The sequence below is a fragment of the Sabethes cyaneus genome, chromosome 3, assembly GCF_943734655.1.
Source record: "Sabethes cyaneus chromosome 3, idSabCyanKW18_F2, whole genome shotgun sequence".
NCBI classification, from domain to species: Eukaryota; Metazoa; Arthropoda; class Insecta; order Diptera; family Culicidae; genus Sabethes; species Sabethes cyaneus.
This window is the reverse complement of record NC_071355.1, coordinates 21,766,510-21,789,976: the sequence shown is the minus strand read 5'-3', so window position 1 is coordinate 21,789,976 and position 23,467 is coordinate 21,766,510. Positions and strand designations below refer to the sequence as shown.

Genomic DNA, 23,467 nt, shown 5'->3' with positions numbered 1-23,467 from the left:
ATTCCCCATAAAAAATACTTGCTACTTCGAGGGATACTCCTGTTGCTATTTGATATTCGGGAATGTCGATCATAGATGGTGCTAGTGTTTAGGCTAAATGTGAGGTACGATAATTTTTTCTTCCAAGAGTTATGTCTGTTTGTCTGTGGTTTAAGTGTGTACATCTGAATACCAGTAATCAATCTCTTGTGATTACTATAAATTAATCATGATTACCAATGATTACTTAAGATTATCATTGATTACTATACTGATTACCATTGATTACCTAATTAATTCGTAAATGATTACAAAAGTAATCTCTGGTTACTACGCACTTATACTAGGGGTTTCCAGTAAGGCGTATAAGTGCGTAGTAATCAGAGATTACTTATGTAATCATTTACGAATTAATTAGGTAATTAATGGTAATCAGTAAATTTTAGACAGTGATTGGAAATTGGATCAGTGATGTCATGTAGAGTGACTATATACAGAGTGGCGACAACGTCAAAATTGGAATGATAATTATCTGTCAGTGTCATTCCAATCGAGCAGACGACCTATCAAACGCGTATGCAGGAAAGAGAAAGAAAAACCTTGGAAAACCCGCATTGCATACATTTGGGATGACTTGGCGCCACTCTGTATATAGTCACTCTAATGTCATGATGTGATGGCAGAAAAAAAAAACAAAAAACCGAGGGGATTCTAGCCAGACATACAAGAGCGTAGTAATAAGAGATTACAATAATTTCAATTTTATTGTAACTCTTGATTTAGGGGTTTCCAACAGCTATGATTACAACGCACCTTTGAAAAATGTGGCCTCCGTTGCCACCACCCCATCGGCAGGCAACCATGTTTTCGCCGCCAACATCTCGTGTGTGCGAAAATGAGATAGCATTTCATCACTTCGTTTCACTCGACTGCCAGCAGCTTGATTTGGGTCCGCTGTCAAATTTTGAGCCCATACATGTTGTCGCTGACGTTCACTGCAGCTCGATATAGAGATGCAAGGGTTTGAAACGAACGTCAAATGCATATGATTGCTGTGTAACCGTTTTTTCTGACGTTTCGGTCCCAATGACGGCTAACGCTTTATTCAATGGAAATTCTAATTGCCGACGAACTAGTTGAAGGATGCTCTCTTCACTCCTACATGAGAAATAGATAGCATGATTACATACCCTTGTAGAGATGTCGATGGGGTGGTTGCCTCTGATTAAATCCTAGGACAGGACGTGCCAAGTGTCAACCGCGGCGTTGACCCAAAATTGACTCAATTTCTGATTGGCTGGAAGCGACGAGCAACCGTTGACTGGAAAATATAACGCGGTATCGCTTTCAGTGTTGCTGAAACTCATTAGTGGGAATACGATAAGTTATTATCACAGAGAACAGATTAACAGGCTCGAAGGAAAAAATCGATTTTTTGTGTGTAAAATCTGTCGGTAGCGCCCTCCAGAAATAGTTTGCCAAACGCATCAAAAATATCCATGTACCTTTGTCAATATTTCTTTGTGCTGGAGTTACATAGCAGCGATGGCAGCGACATCAAGATTTAGTTTGCCACTTACTGTTCGAGGGGTGCTCTATTGAAGGATTACTCGTAGATGACATAAAAACCTTTAACACACTTTTTGTCAATTACCTGGTAGTCTGTTCTCTGTGTTATTATTTCCGAATTTTGATTTCTTTTGTATTCTGCAGTTCTATGCTTGGTTCTACATTAGTTTTCTTTGTACACGAATTTTAATTTTCAAAATGAAGTGCAAAACATGATTTTGGTCGCATAAACTGTAGCGTATTCGGGAGCTGTTGTTCGGCAAACGAAGTTATTCTTAAAATAATATGTGCAGGCAATAGTGGTGCAGAGTGTACCAAAGAATATTCAATCGGGATGGCGGTAATAATAAGAAGAAGAGTAAGAAGCCAGATGGCACGTCCTGTCCTAGATTAAATCAACCGGCTGTCATTAGAAATACCCACAGTAAGAGATACGCGGAAATTAAAGCCAACGATTTGGCATCAGTGTACAGAAACTGCCACCACTTGCTGCGGAGCAAAATGCTGTAACAGTGTGACTTGATTGTTTTCAACCTGATCCGCTTCTGTTTTGTTTACATCAATTTTGCACAATAGAGCGATATATCTTTCAACTTAATCAGTGTAAAATGCATTGCAAAACTTTATACACACTGTGTCCGAGTATAATATTCAAGGTGCGTGACAATAGCTTAAGTAGATTTCATAACTATTTCAATACTTGTTAATCAAACATTTAAGCAAACTGTATGCGTGTTCGATTGGCTCCCTTTTGACGATTCTCGCTGCTCGATTGGCTCCCAAGATGGCTGCTTCCGCGTATCTCTCTCCTCTGAGTATTTCTAGGTGTCATCTATTGTCTAGAGCTAGCTCTTAAGCGGGGTACGCTGCTGAAAAGTAATTGGTAAAAAGATAGGACAAGAAATTCTCAAGAAATCGATTTCGTTTACGATTTCTTAAGCAGTACGCACTTCATAAGAAATATTATTTCACGTCCAGATGGCGCAGTTTTACACGCAAATGAATTAAAACGTCACTTTTCCGTACGGAATAATATCCGGCGCAATTATTACCACAAGAAAAAATGACAGGTGGTTGCTTGCATTGGAGTTGTCAAAATTTCTTCGGTAAATAGCAATATTTTTTCTTGAGCTGTTTTTTTTCAGCAGCGTACCCCGCTTTAGATTTTTCGTTGGTTGCACTACCAAAAGTTCAAAACGACGTAGTGTACATAATAATAAAACGTAAACAAAAGTGAAAGTGCAGAGTTCGAAAACAGACACTGAGGGAGCCTGCAAGTCGTAGGTGAAATACGTATCTGTCGTGAATAAAATATACATAGTAGAATTAAATTGGATAAGTTTTCTTCTTTTTTAATTTTAGGTTTCGTATTCTACTAAGACGCTCGAAAAACTTCAGTCAACCCTAAATATGTTGAAACTTGAATGAATTGGCAGCCCTGCTGTTTGTTATTGTGTTGGTGGTGTGATTTAGTTCGCACTTGCAAGCTAAGACAGGACGTGCCATCTGGCTTCTTGCTCTTCTTCTTATTATTACCGCCATCCCGATCGAATATTCTTTGTTACACTCTGCACCACTGTTGCCTGCACATATTATTTTAAGAATAACTTCGTTTGCCGAACAACAGCTCTCGAATACGCCACAGTTTATGGGACCAAATCATGTTTTGCATTTCATTTTCAAAATTAAAATTCGTGTACAAACAAAACTAATGTGAACCAAGCATAGAATTACAGAATACAAGAGAAATCAAAATTCGGAAATAATAACTTATTGTCGTATTCCCTCTAATGAGTTTCAGCAACACTGAAAGCGATACCGTGTTATATTTTCCAGTCAACGGTTGCTCGTTGCTTACAGCCAATCAGAAAGTGAGTCAATTTTGGGTCAACGCCGCGGTTGACACTTGGCACGTCCTGTCCTAGCAATAAAAATAAAATTACTTCCTTTAGGGGTCCAAATTCGGTTGGTTACCCTACCAGGTAATCGACAAAAAGTGTGTAAAAGGTTTTTGTGTAATCTACGAGTAATCCTTCAATAGAGCACCCCTCGAGCAGTAAGTGGCAAACTAAATTTTGATGTCGCTGCCCAAAGTAAATTGATATATACCAGGTATATGACAATGCGAGCTGTCATATACACTTTGCACTAACACATCTACACTAGTTCTGAGAATTCGAGCATTTTGTATGGAAAATTAGTTAATTTTTTAAAAAGATCGTTGGATACGCAAGATTTGTCTTTTTTTTCTTACAGCTTTTATGTTTATGCTTAGAACATTATTTCTAGTATGTATTTTCATGAATACAATGAAGTGCAACATTCCAAATCACAAGCGGAAATTTTTTCGTCAAAGCGGTATCAAGATGTCTCAAAGAAATGTCCTTATACCGCTTTGCTACAAGTAGTAAAACAAAAAAGAAATTCTTTAAAATGCTCGGACATGATTGTTCAATAAGCAGCATGAGCAACATTGTAATCCGCCCGCAATATTGTACTTTGCAGCTGTACCTGGATTAATCCAGATTATTTTCTCTAATGCCAATGTATATGACAAAACAAAACAGCAACATTGCAATTATCAGTCTTTCTCTTTCTTACTCACAGCATTCGCATTGTCGCACTTTTTGTGCCAGTCGCACTTTTGGACTGCGGTGTCCAGTAAGGTGCAAAATGCGGGATATTTTTCGTCTGATTTCTGATAAGCTTTTAAAGTGTTAATTATCATCTAAGACTGTTTTGTAGCAATCTAAGATTACTTTTTAAGGTTTTCTACGTAGTGTTGAGACAAGAGCATATATATCAAACAATGTGAGCGGGCAAATTTATGATAAAAAGGTATCATCTTGGAACAGTGACTTCAACTTAAGGATTTTCAAGCAGTAGCACAAGCATCTATTCGAATAAAACTATTTTTTAAAAGAAGACATCAGAGGCAGATATTCAAGAGCATCATGCATGCAAAATGTTGGACGGAACGTGTTTTAATTAAAGCAACCGTATACCGTATTGATCGTGAAGTATTAGAAACACTAATTCATTTTTCAATTGCACATCGAAATAGTTAGTCATCCATGTTCTCAAATTTTTTACGTATAATTAAAGAAGGCTACAAGTGCAAATGACTTTAAAATATATTCCTTACATTTCATTGTAAATGTTCAAATATTTCTCTGGAATAATATAGCTGCATTCATTAATTACAATTAATTTAGTTTTAATTTTCATGCAAGTTCCACCATATTTCAGAACTATTTCTTCTTCTTTCTACACACACTAATGCAACCCTCGATGGTCACATACCTGGTATATATCAATTTACTTTGCTCCAGTACAAAGAAATATTGATAAAGGAACATGGATATTTTTGATGCGTTTGGCAAACTATTTCTGGAGGGCGCTACCGACAGATTTTACACACAAAAAATCGATTACAGCAAAGTTTCGTTAATTGGGCGGTTCGTTAATTGGGTGTTCGCTAATTGGGCTATGTGACAACTTGAATGTCAAAACTGTATGGAATTTTCGAGTTTAGAAATTTCTAACAACTGTCAGTCGGCCCAATTAGCGAATCAGCTGGAGTGCAGTCATGGCCCAATTAACGAATTCAGGCTGTACTTCCTTCGAGCCTGTTAATCTGTTCTCTGTGGTATAAGTGCGTAGTAATCAGTGATTACTTATGTAATGAATTACGAATTAATTAGGTAATCAATGGTAATCAGTAGAGTAATCAATGATAATCTTAAGTAATCATTGGTAATCATGATTAATTTATAGTAATCACAAGAGATTGATTACTGGTAATCAGAGGTAATCAGTTAAGTAATCAAAAGTAACTTTTTTCAAAGGTGCGTAGTAATCATTGCTGTTGGAAACCCCTTGCTGTTTACGACCTTTTAAAATGTCTCTCTTGATTTGTAGCTTACTTCACGATTTCTGGCATCTCTGGTCAGAAATGACAGTTCTCTTCTCTTTCACATGCAATTTTTGTGTGCGGTGCCCGGCTGATCGTTTCGTAAACAGTACTCTTGCAGCTAGTTTTAAAAGAACAATAATTTGTTGATTTCATTAAAAACTCTATTGTGAAGCTTAACTGCAGTTACTGGACTGGACCGTTTGCTGGACGCTCTTCCTCTCGGCCACTCAGGTAGGTACTGTTGTGTGAACGTACTACATCGGCATTATAGCGCGGTTTGTGTTTTTATTTTAGCACGATGAATTTCCTGCGGCAAACTTTAAGCTTTACGAAGTCCATGGCCAGTGAAGGTAAGTCGCCAATTTTGTCGTACTGACTAGTTATTTATTATTTACACTGGATGTGATTATATCGGGGCAAAAAGTAATGAAACTTTACTGTTTATCTTTCACGTTTTTTTTTATTTTTACGTAATCTGATTTGAAATAGGCTCAATTATCAATTAATGTTTCAGCAATAATTTATTGTAACATTTTGTCTTTCATCTCAACTTATACAGAGATGAACCAGTTTTTGGATGAGGGAACTATGTAATTTTTTACATAATTTAACCGTCATATTTTCATCACGCTAATTGAGAAAACGGTTAAATTCGAAGAAATTAACAGTTAGATTGAGTACATTTTGTGATTTATTCCCAACATTGATTTTGTTTAGTTCTGTAAATATTTTCTGGGAAGTTCGATACATGATCCCACTGCCTTTTTGGGATTGAGACGATGAATTTACAATGCAATTGCGAATTGCAGCTATAAATGAAGTGATTTAGTTTAAACGAAATCAGTTTCTTATTAAGAAGCCCTATTTTATTCTTTATTCAATTAGTTGAGTCAATCGAACGATTAACGGTCTAATGACACCAAATAGTGGTTTAGTAATTATATAGTAGAAGTTACACTAATCGGCCTGAATGACTTTGGATATGTCTTGTCACGCCTTTTATCTTTTTGGAATAAAAATTACTCTTAGTTTTCCTCCAACTGTTAGGAATATGATTTAGTATTAAGCTAGCGCGACAAACCTCAGAGATGAGGGCAATGTTAATTCTTTTGAAGCATGATTAGCGCAATTCCATCCATTCCTGGGGATTTCCTGGGCTGGAAGGAGTCAATTACCCAATCGACCTTCGATTCGCTAAATACGGTGCTAGTTGGTAACTGAACTTCTGTCCTCGACTCGACAGATCTAGACGTTACTTCAGTTAGTTTGTTTTTGCAGGTCTGACAACTATTCCGGATCGACTTGTAGACGGTTTTCATTCTGGGAACGTAGTAGCGTTGTTTCAGCTCATTTAGAACGGTCTCGTGGTTCTGGTGCAGGAACCGCTGATGGACGTCCAGCACGATGAGCCTGGTGATGCTGTGCTCCCGAGGAAGAATAACGGGATTAGCGACGCTACTGTCGATGAACTGGCAAGCGCTGGTTCTCCCATGGATCCTAAGGAGCCCCTTTACATCCATAAACGGACAGAGGCGGAACAGAGGGCTGTTCTTAGGAAGTTGCTTCCCATGTGATTCTCGACGGGTAGCTAAGACTGCAAGTTCCTCCCCGTACGCGCTCCTTTGTGCTATCTGGTACAGGTAGCACTCGGCCTTGACCAGCTCGTCGAGCGCGTGAGTGGTCCGCAGACTTTGGAAGTCTTTCGTATTGTACGCTGCATGTTGCTGATAGCTCGGAATACGTACGCTGTAGTCTTCAGGAGGATAGACCACTTGCTGAAGCGGCTTGTGTCGATGATCGGCTCGAAAGCCTTGAAGTGAAGATGAAGATGCGGTCGAAGCTCTGTATCGGTGACTCTGATGGACTGCGGCGTTGCCGGCCATTCGTTTTCTGTTTCCCGAAGAAAGTCAGGACCACAGAACCATCGGCTAGAGTTGCTTAGGTCGGGAGTACTCTTCCATTTGGCCCCATCGTCCGCCACGTTCAACTTGGTAGGAAGCCACCGCCATTCCCGTAAATTCGTCGATTCGAGGATCTCGCTGATCCGTGCACCCACATACTGGCTGTAGCGCCGATGATCCGAATGTAGCCAGCATAGGACGTCCCTGGAATCTGTCCAGAAATAGCGCTTTTGAACCTTGATAGACAGGGATCCTAGGATAGAGTCCGCCAGTCTGACTCCTAGAACGGCCGCCTGTAGTTCAGAGCGCGGTATAGAAAGAAATTTCAACGGCGCAACTCTGGTTTTTGCCCCAGCTAGCGCAACTTTCACTGTACTGCCTTGCTGGAACCGTAAATAGACGACGGCCGCGAACCCATTCTCGCTCGCGTCCACGATGGTATGCATTTGCACTGTGCCTTCTACAGATGTGGTGATCCGGTAGCAACGGGGAATCTTGATATCTGAGACACGCGGGAGGACCCGCAACCATGTGATCCACTTTTCGAAGTGGGAGTCGTGAATCTGCTCATCCCAATCGACGGACGCTCTCCAGATCTCCTGCAGTAGGCTTCGGAGAAACATCAGGAAGTGGCTGATCAGCCCCAGCGGGTCAAATACCATCATCAAAGTCCTCAGCACTTCGCGCTTTGTAGGCCGTTTACGCCCAGAGAGCAGGTCAGCTTCATGGCGGGAAGACAGCTTGTATGTAAAGCAGTCCGCTGCAGTGTTCCACCACATTCCGAGCACTTTTTCGGTGGTATCTGCTTCTCCAATGCTCAGGTTTTTCTCCTCGGTTTCTTCTCCATCTAGCGCAGCACTTACCGCCGGTGAGTTGGACACCCAATTTCGTATTTCAAACCCACCAGATTCGTGGATTCTCTTCACATCCGTCGCCAGCTGGATTGCATTCTCCACTGTCTCAGCACTGACCAGCATGTCGTCCACGTAATGCTGATGAACAATGGCATGGACGGCTTCTGGATACTCCTGCTCAAATCGCATCGCGTGGGTGTTTTTAACATACTGAGTGGTGCTTGGAGAGCAGCTCGCGCCGAACGACATTACTTGCATGACGTACGTGCTGGGAGCTGTGTCTGCTTCATTCTCCTTCCACAGGAAGCGTTGGCAGTGCTGATCCTCCGATCTCATCCGCACTTGATGGAACATTTCCCGGATGTCCCCGGAGACAGCCACACGAAACTCCCGAAACCTTACTAGGACCGATAGGAGAGAGGTCAACTGATCGGGTCCTTTGAGAAGCACGGAATTCAAAGACACTCCGTACGAAGTCGCTGCCGCATCCCAAACAAGCCTTGTTTTGCCGAGTTTGTTGGGATTGACTACAGGAAACATCGGAAGGTACCAAACTCGGTCACGTCTCATCTCTAGTTCCTTTGCTGAGAGTTTCCTGATATAGTCTTTGGCCAAATAATCGTTCACTTTCGCGTTTAGCGCCAGTGCTAGATTCGCATCCTTCTGCATTCGCCGATCGAGGCATTCCCACCGTCGTAGCGCCATCGATCTGCTGTCCACACAGAGCTGTGTGGACGAATTGAAAATCAAGAAAAAGAGTGGCCAGTCTTCTGGTGTTCCGCCAAAATCCGGTAAATCTTTTGAAACGGCCTGTCTGGCAGCCAGTTGACTCCGGTTCAACAGGTACACAGTGTTTTCACCTTCGATCCCAACCGCCGGTGGTGTATTCCTACGCTGTGTTTGAGGGACTGGAGTAGATCCTTGTCCAGGGATGAATTCTCCCTCAGCGAAGGTTCTGATAATGCTCCGGCTCACAGGTGGCGCAGGCACCTCAGGGCGGTGCGTTGGTGCGGGTTCATCACGTGTATTTATCGGTGGAATTTGTCGGTCGATGGCTCTGTTCTGGTCTACAGGGGGTAGAAACCTATCGCACCACTGTTTCCACAACTCGGAAATTGTAAGCGCCGAAATACCTTCAGCTTCCGAAAGGCCATCTCGCGGTCGCGGAAGGGTACACCTGTTACTTTGAACGTTCCTGGATGATATGTCCGTTTTAACTACGGGCGGACCTCGTCGGTCGATAATCAACTGATTGTTGATTTGTTGAGCCTTCTCAACGTCGTTGACGGCTCCTATCTGTGGCGCTTGTGGTGGAAACCTGACTACCTGGAGTTACTGTGATTTGTTCGGTACCCGTTCGTCTTCCGGATCTGCATCGGGGAGGCCGGAATCATCACCACACTTCTCCGTGTTATCAATCCACTGCTGTACTTTCGACGCATTCTCCAGAATGGAATCCGGATCGCTGGCCTGGGATGAAGTCTCGCTGTCCAATTCTTGCAGCAAGCTATACTTCTGATCCAAATACTGCAACTGGCATTTCCTCTCCTCCTTGAGTTTCTGCAATTGTAGCTCGATTCTCTTTTTATCGCTACGCTTGCTCGACTTTCCAGTCTATTTGACCGCAACTGCATCGATGGGGAGTGGATTGTGCTGCGACAGCTGCTTTGTACTTTCCTGGATAACAGTGGCACTTTTTCCTGTCTGCACTGCACTGGGGGTCTTAATTTTAAACTCACTTGCACATCTGGGGCACGACCAGCTTGTCTCCTCCACTGACTGACTCACATCGACACACGAGAAATGGTACCACGAATTGCATTCGTCACACTGTACCATTCTGATATTGTCGGGATCATCGCATAATCCGCAACTACTGACTTGATTTTTGCGAACGCGACGCGATTTTGCCTGACTCGGTTTTCACGAACGAAGATGTTAGTCGTAATGATGGCAGGGACTGATATTCGTTTATTTTTATCCTGTTTCGCACTAATTTGTGCTGTGGGAGTTTTGGGAATAGCTCCTTTTGCGGTACTCACCGTTTCGGTAAGGGTTACCTGTTGGCTAGGGGGGGGGGAGGTGCAACTGCGACCGTCGAATAAGACCCACTTGGAGGTTGGACTACCGTTTCTGGTACTGCCGACACCAGCTGAAGCTTCGGATCAGGCTGGACGACACTCTCCAACTGTCTCATCGTCTCCGGATGATTTACCATTTCCGGATGGTTCACGTTGCCCGCATACATACCACCAACATTGGTTGAACTACCCTTCGCACCGGGGGATCGTTGCTTCTGGGAACCGTCGCTAGTTTTTCGACTCGCCATTCCTCTTTCCCGATACAGGATTTTGTAAATTTGTTGGCGATAGAACTCGAAGTTTTGATTTTGTGAAGACTTTATTCGAAGGAGATGAAGAAGGAGAATTACAAAATCCCTAAGAAGGGCAAAGATTAGTTTGAGGTTAACTTCTAACGTGGTACTGTAGTAGATTCTTTGCTACCGCTCAACAATGCTCAATAAACCTTTTCCTGGTCAGTGCAAAACCTTAATAGATAGTAATAATAGCACTATTTTAATATAATTTGCATGTGATAACACGTTTTATCAAACTTTTACCTCATAGGTTTTAATTAACAAATTTAGCACGTAAGCACTTAGGCAGGTTTTCTAAATTTTCAGCTTTACAGAGATTCCTAGTTTTTTAAGTAGTTATTATACATCATTTTAATAGATTTAAGTTAATTGTAGGTGCCTTACCAATTATTTAGGTAAATAAGAGAAAAGAGATAATTATTAATATAGTTTTCCTTTAGATTTAAGTAGGAGTAACAAATTTTTGCACTAGTTTCACTCGTGTTCAGGTTTGTTCTGCCTCCGTTTGTATTATTGAGACGTCATTCAGACATCCGATCCCTCCGCTGGTCGATAGGTGTGGTTGACGTATGCGTTCGGTGTTAGTCGACTCAACCAGGGTTGAGTTTAGCTCGCTGGTCGACGTTGCGCATTTAACATTGTCCAATCAAGCGCGCATACGCTCATAAAAGTGCTATTTTAGCTTAAATCGTTTTGGTCTCTTCGGCGCACTTTTGGCTTGGAATGTAACGAAAAAGTGCGTCGAAGAAACCGAAACGATTTAATGTAAAATAGCACTTTTATGAGCGATATAGCACTTTGGATGGTACAGTTTTCCTTGCAATCAGCAATATTTATACCTCAGCAAAAATACCAAATACCATTTAAATCATACCAAATTTATGCATGTACAAACAGCACAAAACTTCACCATTGTCAGAGTCGGTGTCCAGCTTCACACTGAAATTCACATCAGCGGCGCCTGACAGATTGACGTTTACGCGCGTGCATTTGTAGGGTGCATCCCAACTGAATGTGTGTGCGTGCCTGCCTGATGCACGATATTTCGTATTTTCGTTCATCAAAGATTTCAATCGGACGGAATCGCCAGCAGCGGTGTTGAGAGGCTTTTGTTGTTGGTTTTCTGTACCTACCTTATATTTTTCATTCGCTGCATCGCTGATGGCAGGTAGTAGAGTAGGTAGTTGATGTGAGGACTGAGGCGAGTGATGAAGATCTTGTAAGAGTTTTTCGCTGGTCCGGCCAACCAAACCACCAAGTGTACAGTGTAGTAGGATCAGTAGGATGGATTCGGGTCGAAACTGTATGTTTTAGCCAGCCTTCGCCTTGCCCGACGGCCAATTACTAATGCTGCGTGTTTTGTCGCGTTTTGTGAAAAGTTTTGCACCGAAAAACGAGAGCAATTTACGGTAATTTGATGTGTGTTACAAATGTGGCTCGAAGAAGTGAAAAATAAGACAACCGGATGGGGGATTTTAGGGTAGAACCTGTTGTGAAAGTACCCTGCTAAATTGTGATTGTAGTGGCAGAAAAAAAGGGTTTCGACACATTCAGGGAGTGCCTTTTTTACGCGAAAAGGAAATAACAATCGAAGACAGATGTTCCCCTAAACAGAGTGATTTGAACTGGATTCGGGCGAATGTAGCATGCAGTCGGAAATCTGGGAGACAATCATAAGCCAATCTCCTGAAGGCCAAGAGAAAGGGACTTGAAAATCAAACTAGGCCGCCTGTTTCGACGCTGTAGCAAAGAAGGAACCAACCACCAACAAAACCGAGGAAGAAGGAAAGCGCAACCTGCAAAAAAGGACAACTAAAACTCTAAATTGTGTAACCAGTTTTTCAGCTTTGTAGTGTCCGTCCGTCCGTTCGTCCGTACCTCGCCATCTCGCGACGCGAGTACAGAGCAGAAGAGTAGGTTTGCGCGAGACGTGGCAGGAAGACAGCAGGCAAGCGGAAAGCGGGGGTTATATGGCGAAAGAGCTGCCTGCTACCCGTTTGGCCGCGAATGTGTGTTTGTGTCTGAGCTGCTGCTGCCTGCGCTACTCTTTTGTGTTCGCGGATAGAAGATTGACGGATGTGGGTTCGAGGGAAACGAAAAGGAATATCGTGTAGCAAAACCACCAACCACCACCCGTTCGTTCGTTCTTCGCTGCTCCGGTTTCAACCATCCTGCCTGCCTGCCTGCCTGACTGCCTGCGCCTGTTTCTTCGGGCTTCGGACTGCCACGGATGGCCGGAGGAGACAAACCGTGCAAACCTGTGTGTGCAATAGATGCCCGATGGGATACGGTTGGGCACGGAGGGAATGGCGTTAAAGATTGCCGGTTTTTTGGCGAATTTATAGTATTGAAGTCTTTGGCCGTGGCCTGTGCTATCACCCATGGAACAGGAGTTGCATTCGTGCGCGAAAAATTTACACTTTTTTATTAACACATTTATCCAAACAAACCAAAAAGTATTGATTAGCATTTGCCTAATGTCTACATTACCGGGGAGATTCCGATTGTTGTTTCTAAATTAATTTATCTGCTATTCAAATAATTTTTTTTGATAGTTGGGCAAAGGCAAGACACGTCCAGAGTAATATGGAATCGATTTTGGAAACATATCGTCCAAATCGTTATAAAATCACTTGAATGTACTTAACAGAATACTTTTACAAGCAATTTGTTCACAAGTGACCTAAAAATTGTTTCAAAACTTAGAAAAACTGCCGAAGTTACTGATAGGTATGCGTTTATTTGTGCTTGAATAAACAAGAATAAACGCATAACAGTCGCAGCATGCCTTGATCCTTGCGTTGTCGGTGACTCGGCAGTATTTTCAAGACCACGTGTCGTTGTTGTTTTGATAATTCACGTGCTCGTTCAATTCAATTGTTCAAAATGTCCTTTTTGATTCAAATCTCTTCCTGGCCTTTTTACCTTTTTACTGTAATTTGTTATCTTGAGTTTACAGTGAGGTCGCACGATGGTGTTTGTTTGACTTAGAAGCTGGTCGCTTTCCTGTGTGTCCGGAACACTCCTAGAACGTGTCCGAGTATGGCCAATGTGATCCTGGACACTATATGTGACAACAAATGAGCTATTTCAAACTAGTTTTGCAATTTCGAGTACCGACTGTAGTTAAATTAAGAAACTGATCCCCGTAGAGGTATCTGGAACATTCACGGACATGTTTAGATGTGGCCAATGACGTCTTGAACACTTTATACGACCACCAATAGTCTAGATTTGCAAATCCGTGTATTTATAGGTGTCACATGATGGGTTTGTTGTGATTCAAGGTGCTTCTATGTTCAAGTCCCATATATTCGGGAACTTGTTCTCACTGTAACTTCGGAATCGCACATCAAATCCAAATTCTCCTCAACAGTGTTCTTCTAGGTCATAAAATCTTCCGCTTGGTAGTTGCTGTAGTCGAATCGGTCCAGGTATTTCCTAAAAAGAGATGCTTATTGATATATTTTTACTACTGTGACTGTTATGCGTTTATTTGTAATATGGGACTGACATAGTTTGATATTTTTTTCAATATCTTGGGAACAAACATAACTGTTTTGTTCGAAATATTGAAAGAACAGTTAATTTAAAGATGATTCCCAGGTTTATTTCAAAAGTGATGAAAAGTCAGATGGGACTGTTATGCATTTATGGGCAGCGTAGTACTGCGTTAGTCAGTCATTATTTGCATTCCTTCTAAACGATAACCACTATTATCTATGCTTGTTTATGCTCTTAAAATCATGAGCTTTCACATATATTAAACGCGATGGTTAGTATTCTTCCATATTTTTGGCGGGCGATCTATTTTATGTTGCCAAAAATGAATACTTCAATAGAAACAAAATCGGGGAACACATTATGGTCCTTCAGTACTATCGATTGCAATGCATCCTCTTGTTTCAGTCCGTCCAACGTCACGAAAGCGGAGCTGCGGTCTCAGCCGCTATTCTGACGCATAATTTTGACCCATCCAGCGTCGCACGAATCAGCGTGATTGGTTTCGTCGGAAAACCATGTCCTAGCATTATCTGTCACAGCTCATTTCGTTTGACTGAATCGTACGCTGCCTTAAAGTCTACAAACAGATGATGAGTCTGCAAGTTGTAGTTCCGGAACTCGTCCAATAACTGACGAGGGTAAACATGTGATCCGTCCCCTCACAAACGACCCAGCTTGGAACACGCCGACGAACGACTCCACTAACGGTCTCAGTTTACAGAACAGTTTTGCTATACCTTTCTCTGTTCTGATGTTGTACCTACCCATTTCTCTCGAAGTTGTTTCTTTTGGTGGATGGAGGTTCCTCCGCAGCCCACTTATATCTTTCCTTCCTTCCTGTTTTTCTGCGATTGGTGGATCAAGCTTTTTGGCGTATTCCACTACCACACCAGCTGCCGTTAACCGGTGGATGTTAAAACGTAGCGTCCTCTCAGTGCGAGCTTTCGCAGCATTCGACAATCTTGGGCGAGTGTTACACACGACGAGATAGTGATCAGAGTCAGAGTCAGACCGTACATCATCGACAGATGAAGGTCATGTCTTCCAATGACTGGACGAAAGAATCCCTCCCTCCCGATCTGCGCATTTGCATCTCCGACGATGATTTTCACGTCATGTTTTGGGTACTCTCCTTAGGTCCTCTCAAGTCAGTCGTAGAACTCAACCTTATCGGATTTATCATTTTTCGACATATTACGACCTATTATTTTATTACGAAACCAACCTCATGTTCTGCCCATTTTCCGCCACTATGGTAGATATTGTACTTAAAAGAAGTGCCTTCCAATAAGGCCTACTGTATGGAGCTTCCTTTTCCCCGGAATTTGACTGCAGAACTTCCTGAATAGCAGCTATCTCCACTCCGAGTCGATGTCGAGCAAGCAATCCAACTCGTGCCGGAGACATTCCTGGTGCCAAGTTTCCTTTGTCCAAGTTCTTTGTCGTCTCATCAGCCGATTGATCCGTTCCGTATTTCGATTTTCGTTTTTCGTGGTAAACGAAAATTATTACCATACCGAGTTCGCGATACCTTGATCCCACCTTGATGGGTTTGGCATCTTCGGCTGCTCACTCCGAGACAGACGTTGCTGGAGCCGCCCCTCACCAGCGGAACAGGCGCTCAAGTTCGCACCTTCTAGCTAAGTTGCTCCAGTATGTACATGAAGCATTTCCAATCTTCGAGTAGCCACTGGTTAGGAGCTTGAGAAAGCCAGAGCTATGTTTGAAGCTCTTTCCAGGTAACCATACACACACTTTACCAGCCGAGAACCGGGGTGGCTCTTGCCGAAGCAAGAATTTTTCCCTGTAATACTCGGTCCTGGGCTACTCTTCGCTAATTCGTTGCGCGTCTCGACACACGCAAATCGGCTTCATTCTGGTCAAGCCATCTAGCGCGTTGGGTCCATCTGTTCCTGCTGCTGGTGGGGTTGTTGAAGAGAACGGATTTCACTGTACAGACCTCCGGCATCCTTGCGATGTGGCCGGCCCACCGTAGTCTCCCAACTTTCGCGTTCGCCAGGTGTACGATGGGTATTTCTCCAAGCAGTTCCGTCCCTGCGCTTTTCGTTTGTACACTGCCAAAAATAGTCCGTAACACCTGTCGTTCAAATACGGCAAATGCACCACTTATGTCTTCTGTAAACAAAGTTACTGTCTCAAGACCGTAGAAGACTACAGGTCTGATTAGCGTTTTGTGCATCGTCAGCTTTGTGCGGGGGTGAATGGTCCAAGCACCAAGCAGCACCAAGACCCTTCTCGGATAAGTGGCATTTTCATGGCGAAGACCCCAACGGTGTAATTTTCACGACCCTTCGCTTTTTCGATATTTCGGGAATAGCGACTGCATTGATATGTCCAACTGTACCACTACTAACATGTTCATTACTGATTTCATCCATTCCAAAGAATTTTTATGTTTGGCTATCATCACACTTCAGCGACAAAACGCCGACTTCACTATTCACTATTTATAACATCGTTGTTATAACGGTAACCGTGGTATTATGTTCGACGTCGTTGTTTACTTGTTGCTATGGTATCGGAACAGCGATGCTTCACGCTTGCGATGAAACTTACAGTTACAATGTCCAACACCCCGGTTCAATCCGACAATCCTAAGTTCGACGTCAGCAATTTAAACCGGGTGGTTTTCAAAAGCTTTGTGAACAAATCTGCCAGCTGATCACGGGTTCCGAGGGGCCTAATATCCAGAGTACCATTTGACGCTATATCCCTGATAACGTGATGTTTCACATCACTATGTTTTGTCCTCTTGCTTTCGAGATTCTTAGCCATACAGACACAACCCTGATTGTCCTCGTAGATTTTTACAGGCTTGACGGCTACATGAAGGTCGTCCAGAATTCCATTGATCCAAACGGCTTCTGTTGTTGCTGCACTTAAAGCGACATATTCGGTTTCACTTGATGGCAATGAAACGGTTGTTTGCTTCTTGACTTTTGGCGTCCAGCTTCTTACGAAGCTGAGCCGGAACTCCTGCATGCGCTTTGCATCCGAAAGTACGAAGTTTTGATAGATCTGGCTTTGTTCCCATCCAGCATTCAGCCGGTGTTGCCGTTTCCGCCACGGCTGTCGATGGACTGCGGTTGATCAAATACACTGCTGCAAGAGCAGCTTCATTCCACATTTGCTTCGGCATTGACGAATCTATCAGCATTGTTCTTACTTTGTCCACCAACGTTTTGTTGAATCGCTCTGCCCCGCCGTTCTGTTGAGGCGCATAGCCTACAGTAGTTTCAACTTGAATACCATTAGCCTTGTAGAACTTTTCCTGCACTGCCGAACAATACTCCCTGCCTTGGTCCACTGTTATTTTTGAAATAGGCGTCCCAAACTGGGCAGTTACCAATGCTTCGTACTCCAAAAACCTTTGGCAAACTTCCGACTACCGCTTCGTGAGGTAAATCATAGCGAAGTGTGTTTTATCGTCGATAAACGAAACGAAGTATCTTGATCCGTCCTAGGCTGGAGGATCAATTGGACCACCTACGTCTGAATGAACACGCTCGAGGGGTCGCTTCGCTCGGGCTCAGGCGTCACAGAATCGAATTGGTCCTGGCTTGAAATCCACACCGGTTGCCAAGTTATTTTGCACGATCTTGGCGATTCCATTTTGGCTTAGATGCCACAGCCTACGATGCCATAGTTCGTTCCGGTCTGCATGACAAACATTTGCAATGGCTCCAGACACCTTGACGTTGAGCTCGTAGAGATTTCCTTTCATTGGTGCCGATGCTATTACATCACCATTTTTCCTTGAAAGAGCAGGTTTGATGACTACCTCTACACCAACTGCCGCCAGCTTCTTGACTGATAATAGATTATCACGAAGATTTGTATCCGTTGATCACGCCTTTTTCTTTTGCAACTAGATTTTGGCCGTCCTTCGCAACGTTGATCACTACCGGGGTCCTCAGACTTTCGCAGGAATCGAAAAATCTATCTCTATCACTATCACGACTTACCATGAAACTGACCGCGTTTTCCTTTTCAGTAGCATGCACCGCCTTTTGTTTGCCGTCCTTTATCATGTGAACCACTTTGCCACATTTGTGTCATTTTCCCTTGAATTTGTCACTACGCTGGTACCTGCAAATGCCGCCGGGCAGCCTCCCAGTTGGCTTCGAAGTAAGACGCTGGTCTAATAAGCCAGTCGTCGTATGTTCGAATCTCAGCTGGGAGAGGCTGTTAGAGTCTATAGGATCGTAGCACTGGCTCCGCACTGTCCTGTATTCTAACAGCTGGTTGCTGGTTGAGTGTTTATACAAAGCATCTGAAATTTCCAGAGAAAAAGTAAAAATTAGTTTAAATTATTTAGCAGACCTATGACGCCGTTTGCTCCAAAATGGATGAGGCAATCTAATCTGTCAAAATATTGTGCTCAATAGTAGAGGATGTGAGTGTACTGGTGTATACTGACGTATTTTTGTTGTATATGTGAAATCCACAAATTGGATCGATCATTATGGCTTGTACAAAGTTTCGAAAAATATAATTTTCGTAATCAAAACTTATCCAACGCATAATAACCTTTCAATACATTGTAGATGATTAGTTTATATGCCTTCAAAACAGCAAGTTGATGCGTTTTCTTGTTTGAGTTAGTTAATGGGGGACATTTTTTACAAGCGTTATTTCCGAGTATTTTTGATCGCGAACTTTGAAACCCTGTTTAGGCTATATAGTTTGCTAATATTATCTGTGTTCCATTCTAAGTTATGAATAAATATGTTATTTTCATCGTCGTTTTGAATTTAGGTCACCAGTTTCTATAGATATAATAAATTTTCACAAATAAACATTTTTGGTTATTGGCACAATCTCACTCCGGATGGCGGTATGGATAGTTTTTGGTGGTCTTGTTATTGACAAATGTTTTATGAAAGAGTCTAACATTTCTCGAGTTCGATTAGTTTTCGAGTTACGCAAAATTTTTTGTTTTATTTCTATGAGAGTCTTTATCCTCCTACCACGAGTGAGGGGTCTCAAACAATCATAAAAAAATTCCTGCCTCCAAAACCCCCCACATGCCAAATTTGCTCGAGTTATGAGGATATTTGTATTTCATTTGTATAGGAGCCGCCCCACTATTGAAGGGGGAGGGGTCTTAATTCACCATAGAAAAAAAAATTGCCTGCGAAAACACTTACATGCTAGATTTGGTTCCATTTGCTTGATTAGTTCTGGAGTTATGAGGAAATTTGTATTTCATTTGTATGGGAGCTCCCCCTCCTAAAAAGGTAAGCGGTCCTAATTCATCATAGAAAAAATCATGCCTCCAAAATCCCCTCCATGCCGAATTTGGTTCCATTTGCTTGATTAGTTTTCGAGTTATGAGGAAATTTGTATTTTATTTGTGTGGGAGCCGCCCGCCCCTCTTAGGGGGAGGTGTCTCTAACCATCATAAGAAGCTTTCTCGGCCCCGTACAAATTATTTTCACGCCGATCGGTTCAGGAGTTTTCGATTCTATAAGGAACATACAGGTCGAGAGACAGACAGAAATTCATTTTTATAGGTATAGATTTATTAGTTTGAGTTTGCTTCAACTCAGTAACTCGTCGCTCTTCTGGACGTACCCGGAACGCTTCCAGAACGTGTCTTGGTTGTTGACCAATGTGGTCCTGGACACTTTATATGACCTAACGACAAATGAACTAGTTTTGCAATTCCGGATACTTAGAGGTCACAGGTTGTATGATTCAAATTTGTTAGGTATTTGTTATGATTCAAAGTGCTTCTATGCTCAAGTTCCATATATGTATTCCGGAAGTTGTTCCGACTATAACTTCGGAACTGTACGTCTGTTCAATAGTATTCTTCTGGGCCATAAAATCTTCCGTTTGGTAGTTATTGCGGTCTAATCGAATCTAATATTTATTGATGTATTATCTCTACTGAGACTATCCTGTGTTTATTTGTAACATGGGATTGACATAGTTTGGTATTTGTTCAACATTTTGAGAACAAACCTAACTGTACTCTTTGAAATATTCAAAGAATAAATAATTTAACGACAAGGTCGTCAGAGTCCATTTATAGCAGTCAGCATAGCACCGAATATCACCCTTCCCTTTCCTTCTTCAGTTCAGTGTACCAACATGCTCCCATAGACTCAGGAAACCTTCACAAAAATGTAAAATTAGTTCAACTAACCTGCTAGCCGTAATAAGAACATTGCATTCTATAAGTTCTATAAAATTTTCGGTCATTAATTACATAAAATACTGAGATTAGTAACCAATTAATATTCATCACTATATTTTCACTTTTTCGCTGTGGTTGTACGTTACCAAGGGAACGGACGTTTATATGGAGTGGTGCCAACGTAAACATTTGAGCATGAAATTGACCAATTATTTTCGCTATTAAATTGAAGGTCGTAGAGTGTCGCCAATACACATATAAAATTCACTGATAATAAAATTCACCGTAAGCAACATTTTAGGTGATAGAATTAGTGTCGGATCTAGTTCAACAGTAAAAATAGATACGCAATTCTATGTTTCATAATTGTTCATAACAGATTATTACCTACTACTAGCAACTCTGTTCTCAACAAAACGATAGTGGCAACAAGTACTGAAATCAGTAAAAAAGCAACTGGACTCTGACGACCTTCACCTTAAAGATGAATCCCAAGCTTATCTCAAAAGTGGTAGAAAATCACATCACAATCAAAAGCTCATACTTCAGTGGCTTTCATAAAATATTCTAGAATATTGACCGTCAAATACCATCTCAGATTTTTAACAGTTTTCCCGTTTTGAAGCATCTCATTTCGTATTTGTATTTTTGTATATTTGTATTTTATTACTGTTAGCATGAATGCTTAATTTTGACCAGTATCATACATCAGCGACCAAACTGACCGGGTTTTGATCCTGTTTCTGATTACATGAACTACCCAGGGTAAGACAAAATTATTTTTCAATAGTATAGTCGGTGAACATTTCAGAAATCAAGAGCAAATGTATTAAAAAAATAACAAACGTTTGTTGCCAATATTTTTCGTAACCAGGCACATACCGATAGCCTACTTGATTTCAAATACGCTCTCTTCAATGCGCCGTTTGATGCCAGTTCCGAAATTTACGCTTTTCACGCGAATTGCGGAGCTCACGCGGCACGCAAGCAAAGCAAGGCCTAGGTCTGCTGCATTCGGTTTTTGGAACTTGACCCTCTGTTTTTTTCGATAGATTCCGGCAGTCTGCTGCTATTTACAATCCTATTGACACTAACAGCTGTTCTCCTAGGTTGGATTCAAGCCCCTCAATGCTAACAGGGAGGCCCACACGCGGCTCATATTCTTCACGTGACAAGCGGCGGCTTCGCTGTAATTTATTTATTCGGTGTTTTACCAAAGTTTTACGTCAAGGAGTGCTGGTGTAGGTGGAGCTTAGTTTTTTTTGACGATTAGTTTGTGTTGTTTCCTAGACAACACAGTGTCAAATGAAAGGGAAATGTGCGAAGTTGTCGTAACCCAAATTTTTCGAAATGTTAAGAGCCGTTTATTATATTCTTGTCTTTAATGTATCGAAAACTCCTTTTTTTATTTCCCTCCGTGCGAACCACACCACCACCAGTGTAAAACGACGAAAAAAATCAACAAAGTGTTTTAATCACATTAAACGAAATTGCTAAATATAAGTATAATAATAAAGCATAATAAAAGCAGTGGGCAGTGGCAGAAAAAGAACAGCGCTAAATGTATCGTACGTACCCTATCTCAGGCAGTGCAGTGCAGTGCACAGAAATGACGATGAGATGAGATGAGAACGGGATCGAACGAACGAACGAGGTCCAGCTTCGCCAGCACGCGGTGGGACGAGGGCGGTTGGGCTTGGGGTCGGTACCGCGAAAGGCTCTCCGTTGTGGTTGCCAACGGTTGGTTGCGCCTTATTGCCTACCGGCTGCTGGCTGGCTGGCTGGCCGGTTAGCCTCCTATGCCGACGGGGTCTTGAACTTTTCATTTAACGAAGCCTAGGGGGCGCTAACGCGGTGTAGTTAATATCAACGGGAGCTTTTCCACACTCTTTCGCTTCCACGTTCGGTTCGGTTTGGTTTGGTTGGTCCTTCTTATTCGCAAGAATTGATAGGCTTACGGGTTTTTTTCTTCTGTTTCTACGGTGCACAGTGTGTGTTGGTGGTAAAGAGCAAAAGAGTGCATAATCATCAGTAACACCGTAGCAGCTAACGGAGTGTGAGGAGACCTGCATACGATAAGCTGGAGTGTAATAAATTTCTGAACTGAAACCAATTGTGCAAGTCGTTGACCAGTGAAAGGCAAGGGTTTTATCGGGAAGGGCTAATTAGTGGTACAAGCCATAAGTGGAAAGTCGCCGGGGGACGCGCGACTTCAACCGAACGGAAGAGCAGGCAGTTGCAGCGCCTAGCAGCAGCAGCAGTGGTGTCCCTACGGAAGAAAGGATATGGGTTACGACCTGACACGCTTCCAGGGGGACGTTGACGAGGAGCTGATCTGTCCGATCTGTTCCGGTGTGCTGGAGGAACCGTTGCAGGTGAGTTTTTGTGTTCGGTTTACTTTCTCCTTTTGATATTTGCATCGTCGTCGTCGTCGTCGTCATCGTCGTCGATGGTTGCTTCGCTTATCGGTGTTGGAGAATCTTTGTCAGAGCAAAAAAAATAAGACATAGCAGCCAGGTGTGCGAATTTTGACAGCCAATGCGAGAGCGTGTCTCAACAACTGCAGAATGGGTTGTAAGGCAGCCTTAGTTTTTATTTTAACAGAACCTCATTCTTCTAGTTAATACCTATATTAGATATTTATTAGCACTAGCGTGCCCGGACATAGACAACGCGTGGAGCACCTGACCTTAAACCAAAAATTAGTGTTGAAATAGGTCTCCAAACATGTAGCATTTAATTGGACTTGAATTTAGACTAATTTGCTCTCGAATCTTTACTTCAAATTAAACTGGAAATTGGACTTAAAGTTGAATTTGAAATACCACTTAAATTTGAAGTAATTTGGATTGGCAGTTTTACTTGCAATTAAACATGAAATTGTATTCGAACTAGACTAGGAATTTCTTTTGAAATTAGACTTGAAATTGGAATTCAAATTGTCCTTAAAATTGTACTCGAAATCAGAGTTTAAGTTTGACTCAAAATTGTAATTAAATTAGACTTGGATTTGGCTTAAAATTGGACATTAATTGGAAATTTATTTAACATTGAAGGACTCCAATAAACGCCTTGCGTTTAAAAAATCCAAATAAACTAACTAACTTTTTCCATCTGTTTTCACTCGTTTTTTATTATTTTCCTTCCCATTTTCAGCCTTTCCTCTCTTTTCCCTTCTTTTCGTTTCCTGTTATCGTATTT

The 23,467-nt window shown here is 42.1% G+C and overlaps 1 protein-coding gene across 4 annotated transcripts in view; it reads left to right on the top strand.

Moving 5' to 3' along the window:
• The first annotated feature begins 11,659 nt into the window (after window positions 1–11,659).
• Window positions 11,660–23,467, top strand: part of LOC128744111 (E3 ubiquitin-protein ligase NRDP1) — a 34,706-nt gene continuing 22,898 nt past the window's right edge. Inside the window, exons 1-2 of one of the 4 annotated variants that reach the window (XM_053840897.1) lie at window positions 11,660–11,764; window positions 22,257–22,641. In XM_053840897.1, the coding sequence (XP_053696872.1) occupies window positions 22,552–22,641 (90 nt within the window). In that variant the 5' untranslated portion in view covers window positions 11,660–11,764; window positions 22,257–22,551. Of the gene's footprint in view, window positions 12,016–22,256; window positions 22,642–23,467 lie in introns of all 4 variants that reach the window. The other 3 variants (XM_053840896.1, XM_053840894.1, XM_053840895.1) reach the window with 3 other exon arrangements.